We start from the raw sequence: 19435 nt of genomic DNA on the forward strand, positions 1-19435 counted from the left end.
TTCTTGAATGCTGTTGTAATTAGCCTGGAGAAGGGGAACATCCCCCCACAGATTGGTTCTCCGAGGGGAAAAGGTAAAAAGTGTAATTGCTCAAATTTTCTGCTAGAGTCCCGAAGTACTAAGATGCTGACGTTTTGCCTTGTTCATCATTCTTAATCATTAACAAGTACAGGCACAACACACCCAATTTCATTATAACCTAATCCCACACTACTATGCACAGCAAAACAATAATCTTGAGCCATTTCCCAGGGATGACAAACAGCATAACAGGGAGCACATACAGCAGGTTACGTGTTTCAAGACCCTGAGAGCAGCATTGTGACTATTAAACCAATAAAATGAATGCTTATGACAAATTTTTTCCAACATTCTCTGACCAGGTTTGTCGTTATTGCAACCTGTCATGCCCCATATTGGGCACCAAAAAGGACTGCCGTGATTTAACCCTCAGCACACAGCCACTTGCTTACCCCCCTCCCCCCTACAAGGGAGAAGAGGGAAGAAAGGATGGGAAAGGAAAGAAACTCATGGTTTGAGATAAGGACGGTTTAATAGAACAATATCAGAAAAGGAAAAATAACTCTAATAGTAACAATAATAACAATAATAACAATAATAATAACACCAGACACTCTCAGTGCCCAGTGAATTGGCACCATCCTGATCACTGATCATGGATTCCCACCCCATGGCTAATCTCCATTAATATGCTGATCATGACCTCTATGCTATGGAGTATTTCATTGGCCCTTCCATTGTTCTGTCTATTCTTCTATGGGAAACTGAAAAAAAAAATAGTCCTTGAATAATGTAAACATCACTTAGCAATAACTAAACCCAATAGGTATTATTGACATTCCCTTCACAGCAATAACTAGAAAGAGAAATTAACTCTTTACCATCTGAAACCAGGACAGGGATCAAAAGCATAGCATTGCTTTTATAACATAGGTTAAACTGGAGAACCTTATTCTACTGGCAGCTGTGCAGAATAAAGCAGGCCATCTCTAACAGCATCAGACATAGATCTTTAAGCAACTGATTGAAGAAGGGCAACGGAACTGGTGAGGGGTCTAGAGCACAAGTCTTACGAGGAGTGGCTGAGGGAACTGAGATTGTTTAGTCTGGAGAAAAGGAGGCTGAGGAAAGACCTTATCACTCTTTACGACTACCTGGAAGGAGGTTGTAGAGAGGTGGCTGTTGGTCTCTTCTCCCAAATAACAAGTGATAGGACAAGAGAAAATGGACTAAGTTGTGCCAGGGGAGGTTTAGGATGGATATTAGGAAAAATTTCTTCACTAAAAGGATTATCAAACATTGGAAGAGGCTGCCCAGTGAAGCGTTTGAGTCACCATCCCCGGAGGTATTTAAAAGACTGGTAGATGTGGTGGTGAGGGACATGGTTTAGTGATGGACTTGGCAGAGTTAAGTTAATGGTTGGACTCAATGATATTAAAGGTCCCTTCAACCTTGATGATTCTATGATTCTAGGTCCAAATAGTTAGTTTACATTACAATACACTAAAGCACATCTTTTCAAATGAACTTCATATTGAAAGTACTTTTCTCTTTACCTTCTCATTGAAGGTAAGTAAAGAAAATAAGGTAAGTAAATATGAAACCGACATATCCATTCCAGATACCTAAGTTTAGGAAGGTTACTTCTGCTCGGTTTTTGTATGGCACAAACCAGAAACAGAATGTTTCAATTACACAAAGGCAGTGTTTGTATCTGCTGACTTTCCTTATCCCTTTGAAGCTGATCTGCTGACTTTCCCGATCTTCACCATTCGAAAATAAAAATTTGGAGATTCATCTTAACATAAGTTTATCTATCTGACATTATAGAAGTCTAATGTCATATGAGTTTCATTAACACATTTATCTTTCCATTTTCAATGGAAAGAAATCAGTTTCTCTAGTGGCAACATACCTGATGTTAATATTTGTGTTATGATATGATGAACTGCTTACTTGCACTGCTGGACATCTGTATTGACTCTGCTGAAGTTCTGAGTTCATCAGCCATCTAGAGTGAAGAAGTGTGCATCATCAAGGAATTTATGACTCCATGCAGATCCAGTCTGAGCTGATATAGAGCATAGTTATCTTATGATACGTAGGATACAAAATATATCCAAAAGAATTATAGAGAGGCCTCTTTTTAAGATCATACTCTGTGGAACAACTCATAATTTAGTGATAAAGCAACAGACCCTCGTTTCCTACCATGAGAAAGTTCTGATTTGGACACCAAAGCTGATACAGTATGAATGAATAGTTAAACGATTCCAGTAGAGAGCAATTAACCTCTCAAGAACAGATGTTTTTTCACTCTCTGGAACATCCAGTGTCTCTCCACTGTTTATAGCTGTTAAGCAATGACAGAATCACACAATAAAGTCAGTTGAAAGGGACCTCCAAATGTCGTTTTGTCCAATCTCCTATTCAGAGGAGGTTAGAGGAATATGCTCAAAGATTTGTCCATGTTTTGAACATGACTAAGGAGGAAGATCCCACCACCTCTCTGGGAAAAATGTTCTCGGGTTTTTTGACCCTTTTAATTAAAAAAAGAAAAAGAAAAAGAAAAAGAAAAAGAAAAAGAAAAAAAAGAAAAAGAAAAAGAAAAAGAAAAAGAAAAAGAAAAAGAAAAAGAAAAAAAAGCACAAAAGCACACACAGCTGCACAAAAAGTAAGCATTTGCTGTTCTTGAACTCCATGAAGTTCTGTCCTCCAGTGTATTGACTGCTCCCCCCAATTTGGTATAAAATCTGAAAATGTTTAGAGAATTCACTCATCTCATCATTCAGATCATTATTAAAGACATCAAACACCAGTGACCCCAGTATCAATCGCTAAAGGACACCTCTTGTACCAGACCACCAATTTGATTTTCTACTGCTGATAATAACCCGTAGAAACCAATGGTTAAGCCAGTTTTCCACTCACTTTATCAACCATTTATCCAGATCATATCTCATCAATTTGGTCATTATGGGTACTATGTTAAAGGCCTTGCAAAAGTGAATTTAAACAGAACCAATTGTTCTTCTCTTATCGTCAAAGGCAGATGTCTCATCACAGATGGCAGTAACATTGGTCAGGCATCATTTGTCCTTGGTAAATCTGTGCTGTTTTTTCCTTCTTGTTCTTAATGTGAAATAAGTATGACAAGTGCCTGACTTTTACACAGTATTCTTTTCTTACATTAATTCTGCTAAAAGAAGAGTTTCAAAGAATAATAAGATAATTTGCAACCCCTCTTCATGGATGTTGACTTGTTTCTTTTCCTGATTCTGCTGTTTGCATTAACTTATGGTCTCAGCCTGGCTTTTTTAAATGACTCGCAATCATTTGCTTGGCCTTTAGAAGATGTGATGAAGATCAGACCCAAGTTCTCAAAGCTAAATAGCGCAAGCCAATTGCAACTACACTTTGAGTAGAAGTAATAAGGCATAGGCCAAGACCATTTTTTCCTCATATACACCTGCAACATAAGTCAACACAAAAGAGACAAGGTAAACCATCTCTTAAACATGGTGGGGGAAATCACATTACTGGAGTGCTGCAATAGATGGCTATAAACTGTTAAAAGAGACAGGCAAGGAGAGAGGTGTGGGGGCATTGTCCTCTATGTAGGAGAATGGATTGCCTGCACAGACCTGTCATTGAAAAACAGTGATGGACAGGTTGAGAGCTTGTGGGTAAAAATTAGGGGCCAAGACAACAAAGAAAACCTTGTGATTTGCTACACTCCCCTGACCAAGGGGAGCCAGTTGACAAAGCATTCTTACTTCACCTATGGGATGCATCACACAGTCTCTGATCCTGCTGGGGGACTTCAATCACCCAGACACCTGCTGGAAAATCAGCACAGCAAGCTGTAAGCAGTCTGGGACTACTGGATTGCATCGAGGATAATATCTTTATCCAAGTTATAGACAGCACAATCAGAGGAGAAGTGTTACTGGTCCTGCTGAATTTTAGGAGAGCAAACTTCCAATTGTTTAAAGAATTAATGAATGGGAGCCCCTGGGAAACTGCCATCACAGACAAAGGAGCAGAACAGGGCTGGCAACCCTTTAAGGGCATTTTTCTTAGAGCACAAGAGCTCTTGATTCCCATGTGTAAGAAATTGGGCAAAAAAGGCAGAAAGAGATCAGCATGGCTCAATAAGGGCTTCCTGGTCAAACAAAATGTAAGACGGAAACGCACAGGTAGTAGAAACAGGTACATGAATCCTGGGAAGAATATATGGATGCTGCCCAGATGTGTAGAGATTGGGTCAGGAAAGCTAAGGCACATTTGGAGTTTAATTTGGAAAGAGATGTGAAGAACGATAAGAATAGCTTCTACAGGTACATAGGACAGAAAAGGAAGAATAAAGAAAATGTACCCCGCTGGTAAATAAGACAGGAGAGCTGGTGACATGGAGAAAGCTGAAGTACTCATTTTTTTCCTCACAGTTTTCAATGGTAATCTCTCCTCTTCTCAAGCCCCTGAACCTCAAGGCAGGGACAGGGGGAAGGAAGTTCCCCCCACTGTAGAAGAATATCAGGTTCATACCACCTGAGGAAAATGAACTTACATAAGTCTATAGGACCTGATGGGATGCATTCCAGGGTTCTGAGGCAATCGACTGATAGACAAGGGAAGGACTACGGATGTCATCTACCTGGATGTCTGTAGGTGTTTGCTACAGTCCCCCAGTTTCTTACGTCTAAACTGCATAGATATGGGTTTGACGTATTGACTGTTAGATGGATAAGTGTTTGACATGTTGACTGTTGGATAAGGAATTGGCTGAATGGCCATGTCCAAAGAGTTACAGTCAATGGCTCAATGTCCAAGCGGAAATAATTAAAGTGTGGTGTCCCCCAAGGGTAGGACGGTGCAAGAGAGCTGGTTAATATTCTAGCACCACTTCCTCCAAGCTCAAGATTGGTGCATCCCTATGAGTAAGAAATCAAGAAAAGGAGGCAGGAAACCTGCATGGATGAGCAAGGAGCTTCTGGAAAAACTCACATGGAAAAAGGAAGTTTACAGAATGTAGAAAAAGGGACTAGCCACTTGGGAGGAGTATAGGAACGTCATCAAAGTATGCAGGGATGCAGCGAGGAAGGCAAAGGCACACTTGGAATTCAATCTGGCAAGGGATGTCAAGGACAATAAGAAGGGCTTCTTCAAGTACATCAGGAGCAAAAGGAAGACTAGGGAAAATGTGGGCCCACTGCTGAATGAGGGTGGTGCCCTGGATGCTGCCTTTTCTTCAGTCTTTACTCCTAAGGCTGGCCTTCAGGAGTCTCTTACCCTGGAGGTAAGAGAGAGAGTCTGGAGAAAGGATGACTCTCCCTTGTGCGAGGACAATCGGGTTAGAGATCATTTAGGGAAACTGGATATTCACAAATCCATGGGCCCTAATGGGGTGCACCCACTAGTGCTGAGGGAGCTGGCAGATGTTATTGTGAAGCCATTCTCCATTATGTTTGAAAGGTCATGGAGAACAGGAGAGGTGCCTGAGGACTGGAAGAAAGCCAATCTTCACGCCAGTCTTCAAAAAGTGCAAGAAGGAGGACCCGGGAAACTCCAGGCCAGTCAGCCTCATCTTGGCCCCTGGAAAGGTGACGGAAGAGCTCATTCTGGACGTCATCTCTAAGCATGCAGAGGAAAAGAGGGTTATCGGGAGTGGTCAACATGGATTCAGCAAGGGGAAGTCATGCTTGACCAATCTGATAACCTTCTATGATGGCATGACTGGCTGGGTGGATGAGGGGAGAGCAGTGGACGTTGTCTACCTGGACTTCATCAAGGCTATTGACACTGTCTCCCATAACATCCTCATAGCTAAGCTGAGGAAGTGTGGGTTAGGTGAGTGGACAGTGAGGTGGATTGGGAACTGGCTGAATGACAGAGCTCAGGGGGTTGTGGTCAGCAGTGCAGAGTCTAGTTGGAAGCTGTAACTAGCGGTGTTCCCCAGGGGTCAGTACTGGGACCAGTCTTGTTCAACATCTTCACCAACGACCTGGGTGAGGGGACAGACTGTACCCTCAGCCAGCTTGCTGGTGACATAGAACTGTGAGGAGTGGCTGACGCACCAGAAGGCTGTGTCGCCATCTAGTGAGACCTGGACAGGCTAGAGAGTTGAGTGGAGAGGAAGCTAATGAAGTTCACCAAGGGCAAATGTAGGGTCCTGCACCTAGGGATGAATAACCCCATGCACCAGTGCAAGTTAGGAGCTGACCTGCTGGAAAGCAGCTCTGCAGAGAGGGACCTAGGAGTACTGGTGGACATGCCAGTTGACCCTGAGGCAGCAATGTGCCCTTGTGACCAAAAAGGCCGATGGTCTCCTGGGGTGCATTAAAAAGAGCGCGGCCAGTAGTAGGTTGAGGGAGGGAAGTTATCCTCTCCCTCTACTCTGCCCTGGTGAGGCCACATCTGCAGTACTGTGTCCAGCTCTGGGCCCCCCAGTTCAAGAAAGACAAGGAACTACTGGAGAGAGTCCAGTGGAGGGCTACGAAGATGACCAAGGGAATGGAGCATCTCTCTGATGAGGAAAGGCTGAGAGACCTGGGTCTGTTTAGCCTGGAAAAGCCTGGGAGGGGATCTCATCAGTGATTATCAATATCTAAATTCAGACTCTGGAGTCTTCTAAAAGTGCATTTTTCTCAAGCATTAGAAGAGACTTTACTGAAAAATAAAATTACTGAAAGAAATTAGTCCTGTGTCACTCAAACCACGACAACTGTCAAATGAGAACTCCTATTTTTTTTCCTAATTCCTAATAATTCTTTTTATCTGGAAAGTTATTCATTTCATGTTTTCTTTTCTTGCAATTTGGAGCATGGTTACAAAATTTGAGATTTACTTATGGAATTAATTTGAGGTAATGTTTTTCTTCATCTGTTGATTTCAGTGAAACATATCGGGAATTCATATTTATATAAGTATGAAGACTTCTACTACCACTGTTTAAATTTCTCGGATCTCTCAGGAGTTAAGCATCTAAACTTAGATGCACTGAACTCAGACTTTCACTGCACAGGTAATATTAGGTAGTTTTATTTTCATCTGTCCATAAACTCTACATCAGAGGCAGAATTCATCTGAGTTTGGCCTTCTGAAATTGTTGTACTTTATGGAGCTTAGTACTAGGTATAGTACTGATTAGACGATGTAAAAAACTGTATAAAGTTTATGACTTTGTTTCTTGGAGTGATCACAATTGCGTTCCTACCTTCTGTCCTTTTGAAGTCTATCTGGATGAACCATACAGAAAAGTTGGTAGAAGCAACTGCACCACAGTGACTGTGTTCCTTCTCCTGCGCCTCTTCAGGCATACTGAGATGCAGATCTTGTTTTTCTTCATGTTTCTCCTGAGTTACACTATTACTATCATTGGCAACAGCCTTATCGTCGTTGTCACACTTCACCCAACCTTTTATACACCCACGTACTTTTTTCTCAGGGTCCTCTCCTTTATGGACATCTGTACTACTTCATCCATTGTACCCAAGATGTTAGTGAATTATCTGTCTCAGGACAAGAGCATTTCCTACGTAGGCTGTGCTGCTTCCTGATTTTTCTAGCAGGAAGTTGCTGAGTGCTATCTTCTTGTTGCCATGGCCTATGACCATAACATGACCATTCACAGCACCCTGAGATACATAATTATGATGAACAGAAGGGGTTGTTGTCTCCTAGTCCCGCTGTCTTTCCTCACTGGTAATGTTGTGTCGGTAGTGCAAACTGCTTGGGTGTACATATTGCCATTTTGTGAGCCTAAAAGATTAACCATTTCTTCTGTGGTATCACTTATTATACTTTTGTGCACTGAAACACCTCTGTATGAAATTCAGGACACGATGACTACACTATTGGTCTTTTTCACCCCATTTTCTCTCATCCTTCTGTCCTATATCTTCGTCATCTCCAGGATTTTAACCAAGCCCTCTGGACCAGGCTGTCCAGAGAGCTTGTGAAGTCTCCTTGCCTGGAGATATTCAAAACCTGCCTGGATGCGCTCCTGTCCAACCTGCTCTAGGTGAACGTGCTTTGGCAAGAGGGTTGGACTAGACAATCTCCGAACGGTCGCTTCCAACCTCCACCATGCTGTGATTCTGTACTGAGACCAATACTGTTTAATTGCCCTCATCAATTACATTGACTATGGTGCTGAGTGCACACTCAGCAAGTTTCCAGATGACACCGAGCTGAGTGGTGCAATTGATTTGCTGTTGATTTGCCATTCACAGGGACATTGACAGGCTGGAGGAATCAGCCCACGTGAACCTCATGAAGCTCAACAAGGCCAAGTGCAAAGTCCTGCACCTGGGTTGGGGCAATTCCCACTGTCAGTACAGAATTGGGCCTGAATGGAGAACCTGAGGATACCGCTGGATAAAAACTTCAACATGAGCTGAGAATGTGTCCTTGCAGCCCAGAAAGCCAATTGTATCCTGAGCTGCATTAAAAGAAGCGTGGTAGCAGGTCAAGGGAGCTCATTGTCCCCCTCTACTCTGCTCTTGTGGGACCCCTCTTGGAATATTGCATCCAGTACTGGGGTCCCCAGTACAAGACAGACATGGACCTATTAGAATGTGTCCAGAGGAGTGGCACAAAAATGATCTGAGGTTTGGAACACCTCTCCTACGAAGAAAGGCTGAGAGAGTTGGGGTCGTTCAACCTGGAGAAGAGAAGGCTTTGAGGGAACTTGTTTTGCTGGAGGGAAGGGATGCCATCCAGAGGGCATCCCCTTCAATGTATAGAGAGGGCTTCTAAGAAAGATGGAGAGAGACATTTTTACCAAGGCATGTAGTTACAGGACCAGGAGCAACGGTTTTAAACTGAAAGTAGATTTAGATTAGCTATAAAGAAGGAATTTTTTACAATGAGGTTGGTGAGACATTTTAAATCAGAGATGAGATTTGAAAAGATGATGAATTAAATCTGTTACTGACAGCTCATTTTCTGTTTTAATTAATATTGAAAAATATTTTTCATTTGTCTATTTTAATTAATATTTATTTGTACAAATTATGATGTGAATAAAACCAAACATGTTAAACTTCTGCAAAGAGGTACACCTTGTAATTCTTCTGTGAATTTGCAAGATAAAAAATTCAGATGACAAAGCATTAAGAACACCGTACAATTATGGTGTTTGTATTTACATTTCCATGAATAAAGGATTTATTTAAGGAGTCATTCATGTCCTTCCTTTCCAATTACATTTAGGTTTTGAGTATTTAATATAAAGAATTTGATTAACAGTTACAGAACATTAAAGTAGGTATGTTCAATCAAATGGCCTTTTCTGAAAGAGTCATGTTGCCAAAATTATTAGACAAAAAAACCACAGTGGCTACATTTAAGGCCAGCAGGGAATAATCTGATCAGAATTAGGTATCTGTAGCACATATGTCTACATATGAGAAAAGACCAAGGGACTTTCTTTAGGGTGAGATTAATTACAACCTAGATTTTTTTTATTAATAAAGGAGGTCCCATACAGATTAGCTAAAATGCAGTAACCAGTATTGCATTTATCTACATTTCACAAGATGAATTATTCTCTAAGAGTTTACATCATTGCTGACATACAATGAGACTAGGATATTTGGCATTTTTTTGGGGCTGTTTTCTCTTTTTTTCTTTTTAATTTGAAAGAAGAAATTAATTTCTTAGTGGGGCCAAAAGGAAGATTGGGCTTTTCTAACTGCTGGATACAGAAGAAGCAAAGAAAATTAGCTAAGATATATATGATATTTATAGAATTAGATGAAAGAAAGGCCTCTTAGCCTTGCTGCTTTGTTATGGTCTCTCTCCAAACTTCAGATAATTTCACTGTAAGATCTCAAGGTTAACTGCTGCTAGCTTTGAAATTGCTCCAGACAATACGATGAATTACATTAGGCCCAGATTATCAAGAACACAATAGCTGAGGTTGGAAGGGACCACTAGAATGCCACAGATTAACACTCTCTGCTCGGAGCAGGGCCAACTATTGCTGCTCAAAGGCTTTTCCAGTTGGCTTTTGAATATCTTCACAGACACTCTAGGAAAGCCGTTCCAGCATATGACTATGCTAACACTAAAAAAAGATATTTATTTTCTTATTTTTTAAGTAGAATTTCCAGTATTTCAATTGGTGCCCTTTGCCACTGAGAAATCTCTCTGTAAGTGCAAATATTGTGTGTCATGGTGTAACTCCAGCCGGCACCTAGGACCACACAGCCACTTGCTCACCACTCCCTCAGTTGGGACTGGGGAGAGAATCGGAAGAGTAGAAGTGAGGAAAAACTCATGTGTGAAGATAAAGACAGTTTAATAAATAAAGCAAAGTCACGCATGCAAGCAAAGCAAAATAAGGAATTCATTCACTACTTCCCATCCGCAGGCAGGTGTTCAGCCATTTCCAGGAGAGCAGGGCTCCATCATGCTAAGACAAACTCCAAATGTCCCCCCCGTCCTTGCTCCCCCAGCTTTATATGCTGAACATGACGTCACATGGTATGGAATAGCCCTTGGTCAGTTGGGATCAGCTGTCCCCGTTGTATCCCCTCCCAACTTCTTGTGCACTCCCAGCCCACTCACTGGTAGGGCAATATGAGTAGCAGAAGAGGCCTTGACTGCCCAACAACAGCTACAAACACCAGTGCACTATCAAAAATATTTATTATCCCAAATCCAAAACATAGCACTATACCAGCTGCTAGTAAAAAAGTTAACTCTATCCGAACTGAAACCATGACAATCAGGCCCTTGGATGGACTGGAAAGATACAGAAGAATCTTTTTAAAGTCACCCAGGGATACGGTTGTAGAAGTGCAAGTTTAGGTTCTTAAGGCAAACTTTAACAGCCACAAATACTTCATCACTTTTGAGATATTTTTGGTTTTTTTTAAAAATTAAGTACAATATAAATTTTGTCCTTCATAAGATACTTACAGAACAAAGGCTGCAGAACACTAGACATATGTCTTGAAAAAGGGCCATGAATACATTAAAAGCTTGTGTAGTAAAAGTGTGTCCTTTAAAAGAAAGAAGTTGGTGGTGAAGCCAGCTGGTGCATTTGTTGGTCCTATTATAAGTTTTGCTTTTCCGTTCATCTCAGGGCTTTTGGTAAATCAGTGATGGAATATGTGGAAAAAAGGTATCTGGTGCCTGGAAATCATCTGTAGCAGCTATAGGAGCACCTATGAGAGCTGTTTGGTGTTTTGGCAAGGCAACTAACTTGCATTCTCTTCAAATATATGGAAGACAGCTCATTTTTTTCTTGCTATTACTAGTGGTGTTAATTTGGCTTCTCTAATTTATTTGTGGACTTCTGTATTTGGGGCAGAATTCATCTACCTTCAATGGGCGTATCCAGGTTCAATTTGTGGTAGGAATCCACTACCTAAAAAGACAGCACTTAAGTGCATTTTAGATGTTTTAGAACTCTCTTAATTGTCACTGCAGAAGGGTTTGGGTCTTCCATAGACCCTGAGTCATATCTGAAAAATGACTTTGCTTAAGGCATATGAGATGAAATTAAAACCTCATTCTTAGGCTAGTGAATCTCACCTCTATAGTCTCCAAATTGGTAGTTTCAGGAGATACCTCATCTTCTGAAAGAGTTAGCTACGACATGTAGGAAAAATTTATTTCTGGAAGAAGATATTTGCCTCCCTTTCCAAGGAAATACTAGATTTATTATCCCAGACTTAGATGAGTGACCTTTATACACTTAAATTAGAGCATGTGAATCCTACCTTTTCAGTTATGGAATGCAAAGCTCTCTAGTTAATAAAGTCAAATATGTCCTAATAACACCATTATAACAATCTGTAGTAGAAATATCAAAGGCAAAAACCATATATGAAAGTAATGAGAGATTTTGATCCAAATTCTAAACATCATAGACTGTTATTCATCTATAAAAAGTCTAGACTTGCTCTAAAATGTTTAAAACAATGATTCTGAAATTAAACAAAGATCTCTGGGGCAGGAATGCAATTTTGCATTTTTTTTTTAATCAATAACAATCTCAGAACTCATAACTGGTAATCAGTAATTTTCTGGACTCTTTATTATGACTTAAATTATGTCCTTTCCTTTCCCCAAAGAAATTTACTAAACATTTTCAGGAAATGAACACAAACTGATGAAAACTTTTTTTTCTCAGATCTCAGTAAAATTAGGCTCCTGATCTTTACTCTTTTGTTCAAGAAGTCATAAACATGTAAAACACAACTTAAAAGTTTCTGAAAAATAGAAAGGAAAACAAATAAAAAAAAAAGGTTTATTTATTTAAGAATTTCTTAAGTACTTGGAAGAAGTTTCCTTTCAAAATCCTAAATAACTCTACTAACATTGTCTCTTACAGTTGAAAATCTCCACTCTTCTCCTTTTTCCCTCTGCAAAAGCTGAAATGTTCTTGTGAATTATTTGGAAATTATTTTTACTGACCAAATAACACTAAAACCACCTGAAACAGTGGAAATAGTCTATTTTATTTTCATGCAAAAATAATTTTCCTCCGTCTTTTTCTCAGGGCTCCTTTCACCTCCTCATTCCTCAAACTATAGATAATAGGATTCAATAAAGGAGTCACCACAGTATAAGAAAGTGACAGCAACTTATCAACAGATGCAGAGTAGCTGGATTTTGGCCGCAAATACATGGAGCTTGCTGTACCATAGAAAAGAGTTACAACTAAAAGGTGTGAGGAGGAAGTGGAAAATGCCTTCTGCTGGCTTTCAGCTGATGACTTCTCAAGAATTGTGAAAATGATGCGAATATATGAATAAATGATGAGTAAGAAGGGACCCACAACAGCAAGGACAGCTACCACAATGACTTGAATTTCAGTTGGGGAAGTGTTACCACAAAGCAGTTCCAAGAGGGGTTGAATCTCACAGAAGTGGTTGATGGTAAGACCACAGAATGGTAAGCTGAATGTTATAATGGTATGCACTAAGCCGACAGCAGTCCCACAAACATAAGTTCCAGCAACCAGGCTTTTGTAGACTCTACTGTTCATAATGAGAGCGTAATGCAAGGGGTAGCATATTGCCATGTAATGGTCAAATGACATAGCAGCCAACAGAAAACATTCTGCAACTCCAAAGAAAAGGAAGAAAAACATTTGCATTGCACATCCTTTCTTGGAAATACCTATTGTTCCCACTATTAGATTCTCAAGAATCTTTGGGACAATGACTGACAAATAGCAGATATCCAAAAAGGACAGCTGAGAGAGCAAGAAATACATGGAGTGTGAAGGGTGTTATCACCATTTATTATCAGAGCAATCACTGTGTTAGCCATCAAAGTGAGGACTTTACTAAAGTCTAGGTAGAAAACATCCACAGCCTTTCCTCATCCACTAAGCAGGTCACCTTGTCATAGAAGGAGATCAGGTTAGTCAAGTCAAGATCAGGTTAGTCAAGATCAGGTTTTATGAACCCATGCTGACTGGGCCTGATTGCCTGGTTGTCCGGTACGTACCATGTGATGGCACTCAAGATGATTTGCTCCATAACCTTTCCTGGCACCAAGGTCAGACTGAGAGGCCTGTAGTTTCCTGGATCCCCCTTCCAGCCCTGAGTCCCATCCCACCACTATTCAGTGACTTTTTGTACTAGACATCACAAAATTAGCAATACAAACTAAGGGGTCATCACACCACCAGAGATAAACATTCCAGATAGTGTAATCCACTCAGGCACAATCCTGCCCACCTATCAAATCAGGAAATATAAGGTCTGGGGAGAAAAATGGGGAGTCTTACAACGATACAGCTGGCCTATAGGAGATTCTTCCCCGCCTTGTCCAAGATGCTGTACAGGGTAATTTCCCAGGGATTTAGCGGCCTTACCTGAGAGAAAGTGTAAGTGATTAAGAAAGGTACGTATGGTATTTGACATGCCTTAAGATCGTCATTTGACATGCTTTAAGATCGTGATTAGTGCACTCATTTAGGGTATTAATATCTAGCACGCTTGTGGTTTGTGTTGATACTTTTTGGGATCACTTGTAGGTTGTAATAGTGTGTTCTGTGAATTGTTTTTTAAATTGCAATAGTGCATTCTCCATTGTATCCATAAAACTTGCAATAGTGGCGTATCAGACCTGTGAGCGAAGTCCAAATAAATTGTTAATTTGAACTTCTCAGTGAAGTCTCTCTCTCTGTCACACTCCTCTGGTGAAAAGGTAAGTATTTGCACGTGGTCTGCACAGGTTGATGATCTGTTATGTCAGGTGGCCAAGTTGCAAGAAACAGTTAAAAGGCTGCGCAGCATCAGAAGAGCTGAGACAGAGAGAGATAGGTGGTTTCATAACCATGTTCCTGTAGCAGATACCACTGAGAATGAGGCACCTTGAACCCTGGTGACCCACAAAAGCAGGACTCCACTTCGGTCCCCACCCTCCAGAATCACAATCAAAAACAGGTACGAAGCTTTAACACCTATAGACACCCACGAGCAAGATCTGCCAGGAGGACCTGCAGCAGCAGCACACAGTGGATACCGTAAAAAACAAGAATGAGTGTTAGTCGTGGGTGACTCTGTTGAAGAGCACTGACAGGGAGTCATGTGAGGTATGCTGCCTTGCGGGAGCTAAGGTCCAAGATGTTGCCACAGCTTGTCCACTGTTACTGTTTCATGAATGACGCTGCAAGTCGGAACCTGGGCATAATCAAGGAAGACTATAAAGTCTTGGGGGTGCAAGTGAATAAAATTGGTGCCCAAGTTATCTTTCCCTCCATTTTACCAGTTAGAGGAAAGGGAGCAGCCAGAAATGAATGGAGAATGCATATCAACATGGCTGGTGCCATCAAGAGGGTTGTGGCTTTTGTTACAATTTGCTTCATTATCCGTGAAATGCATATGAAAGCGCACACCCCTGCATAAGCAAATGAAGATTATAGAGATCATGCTAAACATGTATGACTATGGCACTCATCTCTCCACCCAAATCATGCTACACGTCACCTGGGAGAAGGGAGACACCGGAGACGAGCCCGTCCTTGGCAAGGGGGGTGGACCGTGCTAATTCATCAAACATAAAAGGGGAAAATAAGTGGCCCCTAGAGAGCAGCAACAAAGAAGACCGTGCCTGGGAAGATTTTTCCCAAGAAAGAAGATTATGCCTAGGAAGATTCCCTGAAAAAGACACTGGAACCAGGACCAGTGATCTCTTCATCTGTCTTTTTCTCTGTCTTTTCCTTTCTCTATCCCTCAGTTTCTCTTTTCTCTTAGAGTTGTTAAATAATGGTTCGAGTTGTTAAGTAGCGACCTTAAGTACCGTTTGCCATAAGTTGTATACGTTTTGTTAAGTAACACAACGCATATCTCACCACTTGTCATAATTTGTCATATACCTAACCAATTGTCGTGGACTTGTTAAGACCTATTCTAATCATTTTGGGAAACTAATAGATGTTTGTATATGGACCTTAGGATTTATCTCACCTTAGTCCGCACTGTTGGGGATCTATGAATCTGAAGTCACTTACCCCCTGTCTTTCCTGAGAGTGGGACGCGACAGCAAGAGAGCTGGTCAATATTCAAACACAAGTAACAGAGCAGGCAAAAAAGACCTACAATATTTGGGAGACATACAACCTTAGTGAACAGAAGCTGGAAGACAATTAGGATAGCCCACAGTGTACAAAATTACATTAGAAGCCACTGTTTAGATACCTGAACTGAGAAACTAGGGACAACTGGGCACTTTTTAGGATATAGCTCAGATGGACCATTTTGTTAAAATAAATGCTGACCCAGAAATGGGCATTCTGGGACTTGAAAGATAGAGGATAAGCAATGGGATGGAAACTACTGAGCACAGAAACTGAAGGAATCACTCACCATCTGTCAGTCAGGTGTAAAATTGTTTCTGTTTCCAGAAATGCTGTAAACCAAGATACAGTTATTCAGGACCCCTTCAGGATATTGGCAGCAGCTGAGGTTATACCAGCACTGTCTTAGGTGACAATGCTCAAATTAGGGTTCTCAGAGTGCATTTTACCTTACGGAAACTTACCTATGCATAGGCAGGTCTCCTTATCATCTCTGTGAAAGCATCCGTTATAGCTGAAGAGATACATTCCAGTACATACAGTGGGCTGCTCTGGAGGGTCGTTCAGCTGGCTAAGGGTAATTGTCTATACTAGAAAGAACTTAATTGCTTTCTAGTTTGTGACCAGATTTCCATCTATTAGCTCTTCTACTAGAAGCACAGTCAAAGCTCTTATGTAGATGCCCTGTATGAGAAGGCACCATAAGCAAGGTGCCTGCCTGGTCACTCCATGTCTATCCAGAAAAGTGCCTGCTCCCTTGCTAGCTATGCAGATGACCTGTATAATATCTACTTGGTTTTGAGGTTTTCTTGATTACTCTAAGTCATCCAAAATAGCACTGGATGCTTATGTTTGGGCAGAACTACTCAGAAGTTCTGTTAAGTTTCTTTGAGTGAAAAGTATTTATCTATATTATGTACATAAAAAGGATAGATAATATAGATTTCTTCAGAGTTCTTCAAGTCTCCTCTAGTTGTTTTGGTTTTTTTTTAATAAAATCATAGAATGGTACAATATTGAAATTAGAGGACTATTTTCCTAGGACTATAGCATGGCTTGGGTTTGAAGGGACCTTAAAGATCATCTAGTTCCAACCCCCCTGCCATGGGCAGGGACACGTCCCACTAGACCAGGTTGCTCAAAGCCCCATCCAACCTGGCCTTGAACACCTCCAGGGAAAGGGCTTACACAACTTCCCTGTTCCAGTGTCTCACCACCCCCGAAGTAAAGAATTTCTTCCTGATATCTAATCTAAATCTACCCTCTTTCAGTTTAAAACCATTACCCCTCATCCTATCACAACCCTACCTGATAAAGACTCCCTGTGGACCCCCTTTAAGTACTGGAAAGCTGCAATAAGGTCTCTCCAAAGCCTTCTCCTGTCCAGGCTGAACAACCCCAACTCTCTCAGCCTTTCTTCATAGCATAGGTGCTCCAGCCCTCTGATCATCTTCGTGATCCTCCTCTGGACCCGTTCCAACAGGTCCATGTCCTTCTTGTGCAGAGGACTCCAACAAATATATTAAAACACATTGTTCTCATCTGCAGCAGTGCTCAGGTTTCCACACTGTGCTCTCACAGCCAGAGTTTGCAGAGACAGGGCCAGGTCTGACTCTTGTTCTTCAGTTTGAGCTCCAACAGGTCCATGTCCTTCTTATGTTGGGGGTCCTAGAGCTGGATGCAGTACTCCAGGTGAAATCTCACAAGAGCGGAGACAATTATGACAATTCATAATTTTTAGAGATGGAGCTTGAAATGTTTATTCTCTTGGAAATCCAGTTATTAAAAAAATCCTTCTATTGGATATGAAAGAAAATAAGAAGTACTTTTTTTATGTTGGTCGACATAAAACATAGTTTGCTAGTAAATTTTAGATTTTAGTCCATGCACTAGGTTTTAAATGCTTGCTTTAGGACATGATAGATCCAGACACGCTTATTTCTTTCTATAAATTATAGAAGAATATATTCCACTAGGTCAGTTTTCTACCTAACAGGTTTCTACCCAACATGTTCTACCTAACAGTGTTCTACCCAAATTCTTCTGAAATATAAAGTTGTCCATATACAGAAGCTGGCTACCATGTCCACCTCAAGGACGTTACTGGATGCCACCTGATGAAGCTAGCTTCAGTTTCATCACCACTACGTTATTCTGAAAAACACTTATTGAACACTGTTAGTATTATGCAATATTTAACATCATACAGCTCAAAATTGAGTGTTGTCATCCAGGGTTAAATTTCCTTGAGGTGCACATTGAAGCAAAAGAAGTCCCACAAATGGGTTTGCCTTTGCCCAAAGCAGGGAAAACCCAAACAGTTTTCCCTAAAATATTCTTTTCAGGCACCACAGGGACTTTATCCCTTTCTACAGGATGTGAACAGTCTGATTGAGCAGGACCAGCTCAATGGTGTTAACTAACCAGGTAGCTTACGCTAAATGCTTGTCCCGATTCTTAAAAGTTCCACCACCCATTGCCTTCAGGGTAGTTTTTAACAGTCCATTGTATCGTTCAGTTTTCTCAGAAGCTGGCGCATGATAGGGGATATGATATACCCACTCAATGCCATGTTCTTTGGCCCAATTACTTATAAGATTGTTTTTAAAATGAGTCCCATTGTCTGACTGAGTTTTTTCTGGAGTGCCAGAAATAGTGACAGATTGATCTAGTGTTTGTCATAATGGGAAGGGTAACAGACTGACCTCTTTTTTTGCTTCCTGGTCACCAGGGCGACTTGTACCGGTACTGACAGAGTTGGAGTAGCAGCGGTACTCATTGCTGGAGCTGCTGTAGTAGTGGCAATGCTCGTTGTTGAGTCTGTAGTAGCTCATGCTGGTACAGGTGGCAGGGTGGCTTGTGTTGGTACAGGCGATGGAGTGTGAGTAGCAGCAGCGCGTATCTTACAATGCCTACTCCTGCACCAATATTTAAAATCAAACCATCTCTGCAATACCTTCAGGAGAATTAACAATAAAGTAATGATTTTAAGAAAGTAACAATAATTTCCAAAATACAGATAACATCCATCCCCTAGCTCTGGTGGTGTCAATTTGGCACAAAAGGGTGCGGTAAACTTTCACAAGGTAAAATTGAAAATGTAATTAGTAACAGAATCTACTAGGTGATGCCCGAGGTGTGTAGGAAAAGTCGTTATCCAGTTTATCACAGTATAGGTCTGCATCAAACACCACAGCAGACTAGCCAAATCAATTTGCCATTGTTTCTCTGTGCCTCCTTTGTATATGCAGATGAGTTTATCACACCACCTAACAATGTTGGCCTTGCTCTAACTGTAATGTATTCTATTTCAACTTTTGTTTATATTCTGTATGAAATGCTAACAAAAACTTTACATCTCGGTAAAATCTCCTGAATATAGAAATATGGTAGGTAGGCAATTTTGAATTGCTATTCAAAGCTATATATGCTAATTGAAGTTAGCACTTAATTATTCTGGAAATAGCACAGGAAGACAAGACATTTGGGTTCATAGGTAATTAGTTTGTGTTCAGAGGCAAACACATCCAATATACTGGTAATTTTAATGAACCTTCTGTCTCAGACACTAAAGCTATACCTTTCTCAGATGTCATTATCCATTCTTTCTTCTATTTTTTTTCTGGGGATAGCCACATTCATTTTTCTGCCTGTTGTGTCCTTTGATCTCTATGTAGTTTCTTGCACTCATGAATGCAAAGGTGTATTTTCAACTTGTCATTGCTTCTTAGCTAGGTGTGGTGGAGCAACACCCTCGTCCCCCGCCTTTAGGCCACTCGGTGCTTGGCATGATTTCCCGCCACCTAAGCCACATAACAATACAATGGACATCCCATTAACACCTGTGATACATAATAATCCAGC

General features: G+C 40.9%; 1 protein-coding gene across 1 annotated transcript; it reads right to left on the reverse strand.

The window, feature by feature from the left end:
* Positions 1–12502: 12502 nt before the first annotated feature.
* Positions 12503–18405, reverse strand: LOC141732647 (olfactory receptor 10C1-like). The gene is given in 4 exon segments (XM_074561905.1): positions 12503–13257; positions 13260–13325; positions 14518–14554; positions 18277–18405. Coding segments are annotated over 4 exon segments (987 nt in total).
* Between the last annotated feature and the right edge of the window lie 1030 nt (positions 18406–19435).

The sequence above is a fragment of the Larus michahellis genome, chromosome 18 (genome assembly GCF_964199755.1).
Source record: "Larus michahellis chromosome 18, bLarMic1.1, whole genome shotgun sequence".
In the NCBI taxonomy this organism is placed as follows: Eukaryota; Metazoa; Chordata; class Aves; order Charadriiformes; family Laridae; genus Larus; species Larus michahellis.